The 12,575-nt window shown below is 35.1% G+C and overlaps 1 protein-coding gene across 3 annotated transcripts in view; it reads left to right on the forward strand.

The window, feature by feature from the left end:
• The first annotated feature begins 2,480 nt into the window (after window positions 1-2,480).
• LOC109109221 (UPF0606 protein KIAA1549-like) overlaps window positions 2,481-12,575 on the forward strand; it is a 55,523-nt gene continuing 45,428 nt past the window's right edge. For all 3 annotated transcript variants that reach the window (XM_042775504.1, XM_019122374.2, XM_019122373.2), the window contains exon 1: window positions 2,481-2,632. In XM_042775504.1, the coding sequence (XP_042631438.1) occupies window positions 2,539-2,632 (94 nt within the window). In that variant the 5' untranslated portion in view covers window positions 2,481-2,538. The remainder of the gene's footprint in view (window positions 2,633-12,575) is intronic.

The raw sequence follows: 12,575 nt of genomic DNA on the forward strand, positions 1-12,575 counted from the left end.
ACATATGCATATTGTATATGTGTAGAAATGTAATCACACTTTGTCTTGGATTTACATTAAACTGTTAAGTCACGGTATCAGTCTTGTATTTTCATGCTGTCATTTTTTTGTACACGGGACAAAATAATAAATAATAATAATAATAAGACTACACATTTGTGCACTCTAATCAGAGACTTTAAAAACCAACAAAGACAATTCTGGTGAACCAAAACTCATTTCAAAGATTGGAGCTAGCTGTCACAGTAAAGGATTATATTTCACTAATTATAAGGTTTCATTCTATCATTCTGCATAAGTGATTTCATCTTATTATTGGTATTATTTTCAGGTGATATTCTCTGGAAATAGTTCTAGGTTATACCTATTCTAATATCTATTGAATAATTAAAATACAATACAATTTAAATCTATTTTTCATTACATTTTTATTGGCTAAATCTGTTACATAGATTTGGAAGTATTTTTGATTTGGATTTAATTTTTAAGATTTGGATGGATTTCTGTTCATGCTGTTTTTATTAAATGAAAAATAAATTATTAAAAATATATTCAATTAATAAACAAACAAAAACAACAAAAAATAGTTCCAGATTCAGATTTATTCACGTTTTGCAATGTTTTTTCATGACCATAAATATTTGCTGTTGCCCTCAATGGCCACTAGAGTGCGCTGTGACATAAACTCAAATAAATTATTGTACAGAACAGTTTAATAATGATCGGAATTTTACCATGCTTTCAAAATAAAAAAATGTAAAACCTCCCTAAACAATTTTCACCTGATGTAGGTGAAATTTATGCAGCCTCACAAGATCCGGTAACAAAACGCGTTGCCGTGAAACCACAGACGCCGGTGGAGGTGTCAACCTAACCCGGATTACTGAGGGACGGCGCGGGGAGCCAATGACCGTAGAGCCCATACAAGTGACTCCAAGTCCCGCTGTCAAGAAGGGATTTAGTGCAATCCCGAACACAGAGTGGTTGCATCTGAAAAAGTGAGAGATGCTCAAACAGGATCCAGCCACTTCTGGAAAAAAAAGCATCATCCGTTGTGTCACGCAATCATGCAGAACAGAAGCTTTAATCCTGATCTAAAACTGGATCTAGACGTTATCGACTTCAGACCGCTGTGACTGTCTGCTTTGAAGGTAAGAAGTTGCTTTTCGAGGCGGTACATGTGCTAAAAAACTTTATTTGCTTTACAATAAACGGAAATAAATCCGATTCAGCCGCGAGATAAAGTTACTAAACGTATATTTTGCAACTAACGTTACAAGTTACCTCGAGTTAAACACATAATCAGTCAGTCAACCACGTATATGGACGGTGACTGTTGTAATAATTTCTCTAAAAACAAACAAACAAACAAACTCATGTGTCATACAGCAACAGATCTGAAATATGATGTCCTTTTAGTTCCAACAGCTTATCAAACTAGGTCTAATAACAGCGCGGAATCCTAAAATTACAAACTATCTAAATAATGTTTCGGAACAGTTAAGTTACGTTACTGGAAATCCCGACAAGAAGCCTAATCCTCGTGCAACGCGCGCGTTTACCCGGGCTGTAACGCACACGAGTGACTTCACAAACCTTTACACTGATTCTAAGGCATGCAGTATATGTCAACGTGTAAGTTTTGCTCTTTGAAAGCAGCAAACAATGTTTGGATCTTGCTCTGTGAGACTCGGTTCGTGTATTAATGCACAGTAGAGATGTCCGAATCGCTCTTGTGAACTGAATCTTCTTAATGAATCTCTTGAACCGGTAGAAAAAGATTCGTTCACGAATCTGCCTGAATCGGTCTTAGCGGTTCTCGAGTGTGCGACTCACCGACTCATTTGAATCATCTTTTTCGGATATGTCCGAATTGATATGGATTTTATTTTTTGTTTAGTTTGGAGTTGATTTTATTTATTTTTAGTTTAGCAGAAATGAGGCAAATAAAACGTGCTGGAAATATGTATACGACTTGTATGTGTGATGCAGACAACAGATTGAATCATGTCTGCAACAAACAGTTAGGACTTTTAAATTAACACGCTTAATATTAAAACTTATTCGTTAAAATGTAATGAACAGCAGTAAATACCTACAGTTTGGAGCGTGTGTAATATGTCTCGAGTCTGGATGTCAGGGACCACGCGATGACGTAATCGCTCCATGACACGAGTTGGTTCTTTGAAACGAATTGTTCAAAAGAACCGATTCGAGGAAATGAGTCGGACAAGTTAAGGAACAAAGGAACCGTGCGGTCCGCGCTCTGTACGAGCGAGCACTTGTAGTCAGCACGGGGAAGCATGGCAGTCGTTTTAGTGGCGATTTAAATTTCGGTTTTTAGTGATATACAAGATGTCATTTATTCGGTTTATGATTAAATCGGGAGTATTCATGAAGTCATGCTGAAAATAGGACTGAAGATTTAAATTTCGATTTCTAGCCATGTGCAAGATGTCATTTGTTCGGTTTATGATTAGTTAAACGCGTCGATTATCTCTCCTCGGATCACCTTGGACGAAACATGAGTTTCACTGAATGGAAGGTCTGATGATGGATGGACGTAGTCAGGTCACCGCGTGCGTGCTGCTGACGCTCGTCTCCATGGTGATCGCTGATTCACCTGCTGCAGGTAAGTGATGTCATGGTCTGTTCATTTGGTATTGGTGGTGGGTTTTGTTCTGGTCTGTTCGTTTGGGGAGTTTGGTCTTTTTTGGGTGGGTCGTTTGAGTTTGTTGTAGTGATGTGAGGAGTTTTGGGTTTTGTGTGAAAACATTTTGGGGAATTTTAAACGCAGGTCGGGTTCTGTTTTCCAACATGATGACAAATTATTTTTCGAAATTAATGTGTTTAAGAACACACTGTGGTCTGCACAAATCATATTTACCCTTGATTAGATATTGAATGGAAACATGAGACGACGACACACGTTTTCCGTCCATTTTAGAAGTTAAGTCTATTTTGCTATCATAACTTTGCACAGTTATACTGTATAGTTAGTTATTTTATTACTTGCATATTTAACATTGTTTATCCCCTCATGTCAGTGACTTTATCAGAACAAACCTTTGACATTTTCACATCTTTCAGAATCTAAAGCCCTGAAGGCATCTTTAAACTCTCTCATTTCTTAGCCTATCTCTTCAGAAGTTTTTAGAAATTATCTTCAAAATGTCCACTAGTTTAAAAGCTGGTCAGATCTTCTACAGCTTGTCAAAGACTTTTAAGTCTACTTTTCTGGCTTGTGTGGAACATCGTATGTATTGGTTTTAGATTCACCCTAAACCATGTCACGGAATAGAGCATGTTGTTTTGAAACCCAAGCAATTCCTTAACATTTACAGACAGTTGTACTGGATTAGTATCATTTTTAAAAACAGTAATAATTTAAGTAGATTACAAATTTAGCACATTTAGTCTTGTCTGTACTATGAATCAGAGAACACTGTGAAGACAGAATAAGAATTTAAATTTGGCTACAGAAAACATTCATGCTGCTAGATGCCTTTTGTTAGTACAAAGAAATATTTAGATGGAATTAGATTCATTTGCATATTGTAGTGCTGTCCCAAGTGCAGACTCAAGACTGGTGATCATTCCTTTAAGAAGATTCTCGTAGATCAGCTGTCAAGAGTAAACTTAACTGCAATGTGTTTCGTCCTATTACACGTCTGTTCAAGCTGAAAATCAAGATATTAGGAGCTTATAATTGAATGAAGTGCACTGTGTTGACAGTTGATTTATATCCATTCTTTATACGCTTTCCATTGAAAAACAGCGATCTGTCGTTGATGCTTGAGGCTTAGAGCTTTATAATGATATATAGTTTGTCAAGATTAAATTTGTCCCGTTTCATTTAATCTATTCGTAAATATTGAGAAGTGCAAACAAGGGGAGTTCAGGACGCCGGCGTCGGGGTGCAGGTTAACAGGTTAAGACAGGGCCTTGTCATTATGACATCTTGTATTCAAATCCATTAAAACCAGTTATGAAAACCAACTGGGTCAGTCTGTTGTGACAATTTATTCAGTCTCGATCTGTCATATTCAGAACCTGAAAGGATGTTGTCAGTTCTGTGGCTTCTTTGAAACTGAGACAGAATCCTTCTTCTTGTGATCTGTGAAAGACTGAAGTAAGAAACCTTTGAAGGCTGGAGAACGATAGAGAGCATGAGAATGTGTTAAGTTGGGCCAGCTCGTTCATTTAACCCCTGAATGAAAAATATGTAGGTAAAAAAAAAAAAAATTGCATTTGTGTCCAGAAAATCAGTTTGTTCTGTAGATAATTTTTTTTAATGGGAGTCGTTTCTATTTTAAGTTTTACTCCTCTTTCCCTTGGTTTATTGGATTATCTAGGTTCAACGAGTCATTGCAAAGGTAATAATTATGAATAATGGTCAATTATATTAGCCAGTTTTGAGTGAATAGTGTCATATATCAAGCACATTTTTATGACGCAATATAATTACTAAAGCTTAGCGGCTCAAATGCTTCCATCATCTGCTAGCTCACAGCTGTTTTAGTCTGACTCTATGCATTTTGAAATTGCTCTGCAATTTTATACTTTATCTTGGCACTGTGATGTAGGTCAGACAGTTTTTTTCCCACTACATAATGATGGGAGAAGCTAGTTGTAATTAACATCAAAGGCATTAAACAGATCTATGAAAAGCTGACTGTTAGCATCTCGTATCCTGAGCACATATTGCTGGTTTTGAGCAGAAATGGTGATGGGTGGAGCCATCAAACGCCGGCCAACAATTTACAGGCTAGGTCAATTAGGTGTGCTGAGGACAGCGAGTTTGTGTGTATACAAATTATGATTTCTTTTAATTGTGGTCAAAGTCCCAGCCCTCTCAAAAGGCGATATAGAAACAGCTTTCATTGGCATAGTTTTCACAGTCTCGACTGTCACTGACTGGCATCTAAATGATGTGGATGTACAGAATTTAACCTTGAAAGCTGGGTGTTTCAGTATTGAATGAGTTGAATGACAGTAACAAAACTGTGGCAATGTAAAAAAAAAAAAAAAATTAATAATAATAATTATATATATAATTCAGCTGATTACCCATTGTTTTTGATTATAAAAATTAAATTAAGCAATTAAAATGGTTTCATTCATAGGGACCTAAAAATTTTATTTTATTGAACTTTTTATATATTGGTGTCACATTGTATGAGATTCATGATTTCAGTTAATCAGACATGCTTTTGGATTAGTAAAATTACATTTAAATGGGATGAAACAAATCCAGAAAAACAGTAAGTTAAAAAAAAATAAAAAAACTGAATATGGCAAATAAATAAAATTGATTTCATAGGATGTGTTTTGAATGGGAATTGCTATTCATTTTCTAATTTGCTTTGAGTGGTTTTAAGAGTGTTCTGGGTGGTTACAAGTCACTAGAGCCCACTATCAAATACTCAGCATCCTATATGGCTGATGGTCCTTCAAAGTAAATCTAGGGGATATTTTTTCACCTGTTTTATTGTCCACCAGGTAAAAATTGTACACTTCTCCTCAACATGCTGTATTAATTTGTATTATTCATGTCCATTGAACAAAAAGATAAGTTGTACTTCAAAGTTTAACTTTTATGGTAAAGGATGGGTATTTCTTCTTAAGTATAAGCACTATGCTTGCTTTAGAGTGCTCCAGTAATGTTTCTGATTTCTGAACACAGAGCTGTTTTACTGGGCCGTATGGATTCATGTGGCAGATGTTTGCTCAAGCTCATTAAACTGTTAAAATAAGCAGAAGCGTCACTATGCAACAAGCATTAATTAATTAGTTAAGTAATTAAAGTGGTCCAAGTTAATGCATCCCATTAGAGTGTAACAGCGTCTGCCCTCTTTTTGGCAGTCTTGGTTCCAGAAGTACATTTATTTTCTCAAGTGAGATTAAAAAAATCCTCAACAAAGAGTTTCAAGGCATCATCAACCAACCAGCTATGAGATGAATCACAACATCGCAAAAATTGTTTTGAAGCACAAAAGTGTTTGAAAGTCAGAAAAAGACAAAGGTACAAGACTGTCGATTTTTGAGACAAAGAGTTATACAGTGCTTACTGCATTGTGAATAGCATAAGCAAATGTACAATATAAAACTATTGATTTTTAGACGTTAATTATACATTTTAAATGCAACACATGATGTATATTGCCATATAGTTAAGTATAGATGGTCAGTAAGAGAATGTTTTCGAAAGAAGTCTCCCATGCTGCATTTATTTAATCAAAAAATACAGTAAAGAATAATATTGTAATATATTTTTACAATTTAAAAGAACTATATAAATATATATATTTAATTATTATTATTTTTTATTATTATCAACAGTGAAAACAGTTGTGCTGCTTAATATTGTTGTGAAAACTGATGCATATTTTCAGGATTCTTTGATGGATAGAAAGTTAATAAAAACAGCATTTACTTTTAGAAATATAAATCTTTTGTGACATCATAAATGCCTTTACTGTCACTTTTGGTCAATTTAATGCATGCTTGCTGAATAAAAGTATTAATTTCTTTAAAATAATAAAATCAAATAAATAAATAAATAAACTTACTGACTCCAAACTTTTGAATGGTACTGTACAAGAATTTAGATAAGAAAAGAAACTGGTTTGGTTACGTCATTTGTAATGCTTCTTGAGAGTGAGCACTCACTGATGAGTTGTTTTGGTGTGGTTCTCGTTTCTATAGAAACAGCGATTTCTCTGATTGGTGGATGCAAGTAACAGCCTGCTTCAGTAGTGTAGTGTAGTTCTTCACTGGGATTTTAGAGCTTTTTTTTAAAAATTGATTTTGTTTCAAAACTTCGAATCTCATGGCATAAATGATAAATAAATAAATTAAATTTTATTTCCAGAATCAGACTATTGTGCTCTATAGTAGGGTTGTGAACTTGTGACGGTGAGGAAGTTTTTCCACCGGTTAATCAATGTGTGACAACACCGATAATTAGCGGCAGTTCGGCGTCAATTGCTTGAATGCAACAACAAAATACAACGTCAAACTCACTTTAGCCTATATATAAAACATAGAACTTTTATTAACAAAACTAATAAAAATACACCATGCTATAGGGCAGACTTTGCCTAATATAAAATAACAAATAACTTACATAAAGTTTAAATAGGTATACAAAACTGGAAATAAGTAAACATATAATATATATAACCAAATAAATAAGAAAGAACGTTTATTAGCAAAACGAATAAGACCGCTTGGAGGCACGGCATACACCTTGATGTCAAATAAAATAAATAAATTACACAAAGTTTAAATAAAGTAAAAATCAGCAAACACGTGGAAACAATTAATTAAGAAACAAATGTTTAAAAAAAACTTCCAAAATCACCTTAGATAAACGGCAAAAGTCAACAGCCTTTTCAAAATCCAAAATATTGCCAAACAGGCACTTTTGCATTTTGTTTCGAAACTAAATCATCCGCTATCGTCTTGTCAGTCAGCTCGACTTAATTTCGTCTCTGGATTATTTAATTCTCATTTTTGATGTGTGTGTCGTGTAATTTAGTGTATTGAGTATGCGCGTTCAGTTTTTAATAGTGTCTGTTCTTTTACTGAACTAAATGATTTTTATTACTATAAAAAAATCTAAACGGCGGTGAGGGTCAGTGCCGCGGTGGGCAAGTGACGTAGTCAGTGTTGTTGCTTAACAGCAGTATCACCGTCAGCACCGTCTATCACAGCAAGCCTACTCTATAGGGCAGTCTACTATAAATATGCACTTTTTGCATATGGTTTTGAAAGAATCCTTGTGTTTTCTTGTCACTAGTGCCAACCAGTGTATTTAAGGATGTACTGTTGGCAGAGATGAGAGCACTCGTGGACTCGCGCAGGTGTAGCCCTACTTATTATTCTTGTAAATGAAAAGCTCTCTCACAGAATTCACACCGGGTGTCAGAGCCTCCTGAAAAACATTGTTGAGTTTTTGGGTTTGCCTGGAACTCAGTGCAAATCTCCTGGCTAATTACAAGTGTTCACTCTTTTTCAAGTGAAACCTGATCTGTGATGGATGACAGTGAGTTCATTCATTATTCATTGCCTCTGGGACTGGGAACAGATCAATACACTGGCCCATCAAAAGCCACGGGAGTTGGATGCTGAGGCCACTGGCTGCTGGGCAAGCGAACAAAGTCCCATTGAGAAACAGGGACGGTTGGATACCAGCTTCTTTGATGGTGAACCCATGCATTGCAGAGGAGTTGTTTGTGTGTGTTTAAAGCCAAGGATACTAGTTTGGATTTCACCATAGGGAATGCTTATAGTCAAGGTCATATCCATTGAAAGGTAATGTGCATGTAAAGTTAACCTCAGAGCGTCAAAATCAAAGCCATTCAAAGATGGTTAATGTTCAATATAAACTAATATGGAGTGGGATTTTGGTCCATTGAGATTTAAGACTTGGCAACCAATGTAATATCTTGTTGGGCATTGCCTATCATGTTCGTCCCTGGTTAAGTCAAAAACTCTCATAAATTATGGTTTCGTGCTTGGTTAGCGTGCCTGTAAATCAGATTTTTGTGACTTCTACTGTTTGTTTACATACTTTCTTTCTTGTTAATTCGTTGTAATGAAAACAGTTTGTCCTTGTCGTAGTGAAAGTGTGCAATGCTGTTTCTGCACCATTGTTCTAAGACATCTGCAAGTAATTTGGCTTTTTTTAGGGGTAAAACCCCTGTAACAAGGTATTTTTCTACAGTCCCATAGATTTTACATTCATAGACCATTTGTCTAATTTTATGACCTTTTTTGATGTCAAAAAAGCACTGGTATGCACTCACGCCTTGCAGGTGTTTTTACCACGCAATCTTTTTAAAGCTACCTGTCTTCAGCCATTAAAAGTACGAAAAATAAAGATGGCTGTCACAAAAAAAAAGCAGTCGTCTTGTTCGGTGTTGCAAACATTTATTTTGTTTTAATTTTTTTTAAAGGACATGTCTTTTCTTTGTTTGGAAGTACATTTTTATGAGAACAGCTTTTCTTCATTATTAATTATTAATAACAAAGCAAAGCTCAGATCACGGCTCAGCTTTGAGCACCTCTGGGCTTTTTTTGTGAGTTTCATCAGCACGAGACATTAAGTCTGATGAAAACAAAATGATTTTGGGCTAAAAATTCTTGTTTTATAGGTGGTTGCAAATAAGTCTCAATTTTTATACAGTTTGCTTAGTTTTCTCTCTTTTTAATTGTGACATACATTTTAACATTCAAAATAAGTCCATAATAAACTCCATCCCCTGTGTATATTTTTTCCCCCACACAAGATCGACAATGCAAAATCACTGCACTTAGTTGCTCAGTTTTATGTAAACATTTTATGTAAAAACAAATAAAATTCTAATGTGAGTTATCCATCTATTTTCTAAACCGCTTGTCCTCTTTAAGGTTTATATATGTATATTATCACATTTTGTTGCTTTGCAGCCTGAAATGAAGATGGGCACAGTTTTTGTTTTATCCAGCTGTATTTACTCAGTGAAACTTATAACATCCAAGTGAAATATATAACACCAACATGTCAGAGAAAAAAAAATAAAAATCAGAATCACTGTGTTGGAAAAAGGATCACCCCCTCCTAAAAATGTCTTGTAATCTCAATCAGGTGTAGCTAAACACCTTCTTCAACTGTGATCAGCTGTGCTCATTTTGATCAGCTCAGCGTGAAAAGAGCTTTCCTGGAGCATTTCAGTCCTTGGAGAAGGCAATGTCAAAAGATCTCCTGGATACATTTTTGGACAGGCACAAGTCAGGAGATGGATACCAAAAAAAATTCAAAGGTTTTATTAATGCCTAGAAGCACAGTAAAGTCTGTTATTAAGAAGCGGAAGATATTTGGTACAACACAGACCCTCCCTGGATCAGGACGTCGCTCCAAACTGGATGAAAGAGCCAGGAGGAAACTGGTCAGAGAGGCGACCAAGAGACAGACAGCAGCTCTGAAGCAGTTGCAGGAATTTATGACAAAGAGTGGTCATTGCATTAGTTATTTGTTTTGCAAAATGTAATGCATTGAATATTGGTGTAGAAGTCTTGTAAGCGGCATGTAGGATTGTATTGACTCCAGGAAGAGTAAAACCACACAGTGGTTGAAAGAGAAAAAGGTGAATGTCCTTGCATGGCCTGATCAGAGCCCAGACTTAAAAATCTGTGGAATGACTTGAAGACTGCAGTCCACAAACGCTCCCCATCAAATTGAACTGAACTTGAGCAGTTCTGCAAAGATGAGCGGGCAAATATCGCAAAGTCTAGATGTGTAAAGTTAATAGAGACAGAGCCAAATCCCAACAGACTAAAGGCTGCAATTAAAGAAAAAGGTGCTTCAACAAAATACTGACAAAAGAGTGTGACCCTTTTTCCAAATCAGTGGTTCTTTTTTATATTATTAATTTTTTTTTCTGACATATAACATCTTGCTGTTATACCTTTCATTTGCATGTTATAAGTTGAACTTGTATATGTATATGTTTCTTAAATTCTCAGTATCTAATATATATTATATATATATATATATATATATATATATATATATATATATATATGTATAATATATATATATACGTATATATATATATATATATATATATATATATATATATATATATATATATATATATATATATATATATATATATATATATATATATATATATATATATACAACATTAAACTACCATTTTCAAACCAGACATTGTACCCTTTGTGTGTGTGTGTGTGTGTGTATAAAAGTATAGGTCAACATTTCCCAGCATTTGTTCTGTGGAGCATTTGAAGTGACACTCAATGATAAGAGGGCTCGGTTTTAATTTTAATCAAAGGAACTGAGTGAATGGAGGTCTGGGGGCTGAGTTAGCGGTGGGCTTGTGTCAGCAACATCAAAATTCAGTCGGCTATTTTAGACCACTCATTCAACTGTCCACTACAGATCTATATACTGATATTTCTTTCATTGTCTTTTTTTTTTAAATGCAGCCTTTTGTTATTTACACTTTACTGTAGTTTGATTAGTACAATTTATGTTTTTATTAATCAGTAAAATTGGCCACATTAAATGTAGTCAATTAAAGAAGATCTATGTGCTAAATTCACCAACATGGCCATCATAATTCACTAATGTGGTCTACCTAATACATCCCAGTGTTGTGAATGTGTTGTGAACTGTAGTTTAGGTAACTTTGACGGCCTGACAGAAGGCTGATATGGATGTCCATATTGCATTGGGCTCACATATCTTTACGGTTCAGCACACGTCTGGACCATCGCACTATGAACAGATGGTTACATGTGAGCACAGCGGGCTTTATGGGGAATTAATTTATCAATGTAAAATTTAATAAAATAGATTAAATAATTAAGAAAATAAAATAAAAAATTAGATTTATGGTAAACCTCCTGCACTACAAAAAGTTTGGAATAATTCGTGGAATAATAAGTTTTTTTTTATGTTTTTGAAAGAAATCTCCTATGTTCACCAAGACTGCATTCATTTGATCAAAAATACAGTAATATCATGAAATCTTATTACAATTTAAAAGTTTTGTTTTCTAAAGACTGGTGTAAATTCAACTTTGCCATCACAGGAATAAATTACATTTTAACATATATTTAAAATAAAAAAACAGTCATTTTTAATTGTAATATTTCAGAGTAGTCATGTTTTACTGGTTTTTGTCTGGTAGGTCATGGACACACTCATTTTGCTATTTTGCTGTTGAGGAAACATAAATACTAAGAGCTTAGTAGCAATAAAACCATAAAAGCATCATCCTCATCCTTTCATAATCATCACAATTTGCACCATGTTTTACAAATTGTCAGAAGGTCTTTGCCTGATGGAGTTTCAGTGTGAGAGGTGCGTCTCTTTCTCCTCTCTACAGGAGTCTGGATGCTTTGTAGTCGAAGGGTCCAGAAGTTTACGCAGTGAGTTCAGTCCAGCCCTGAGCACGAAGCCCTCACAGTGACACAGTCTTCAGGGCCTCTCCAGTTACAGGCCTGGCCTTCCTGTCTTTCGAAGAAGGCTGATGGAGTGGGGGGGAACGTGCAGGGAACTTGAGCATCCTCCAGTGAATCACACAATACGCCAGCTATGGAAAGTCGGCTTCTCTAGAGACCATCCCAATGTTAGGAGTTAAAGTGTATCCCCACCTTCCTCATTACATCCCCTCCCTTTTCTCAGTCATTCTGAGGATTTTTTTTTATTTTTTCTCGTTCACATCTCTCTCGCAGTCGGAGTCTTTCTGTACCCAGTTTGCACTCAAGTTCGGCTCTTTGTCTCGAGTATATTATTAGCACACAGGAACAAGGTTGTGTGCCATTCAGAATTGATTTGACAATGCCTTAAATTCCCACAGTCATTGAAATCCTTGAAAGGTCATGGAAATTTATTTAGTATAAAATTTAATGTAAAATTGTGTACTTATGCTATTCTAAATAAAATACCCATGTGAGTGCAGTCTCTATTTTGTTTGTGTGTGTGTATGTGAATGAATTATATGACAAAATATGGTGTTTTTATTATTATAGATGATATATCATCTATGTAATGC

This window comes from Cyprinus carpio, chromosome A18, assembly GCF_018340385.1.
Source record: "Cyprinus carpio isolate SPL01 chromosome A18, ASM1834038v1, whole genome shotgun sequence".
In the NCBI taxonomy this organism is placed as follows: domain Eukaryota; kingdom Metazoa; phylum Chordata; class Actinopteri; order Cypriniformes; family Cyprinidae; genus Cyprinus; species Cyprinus carpio.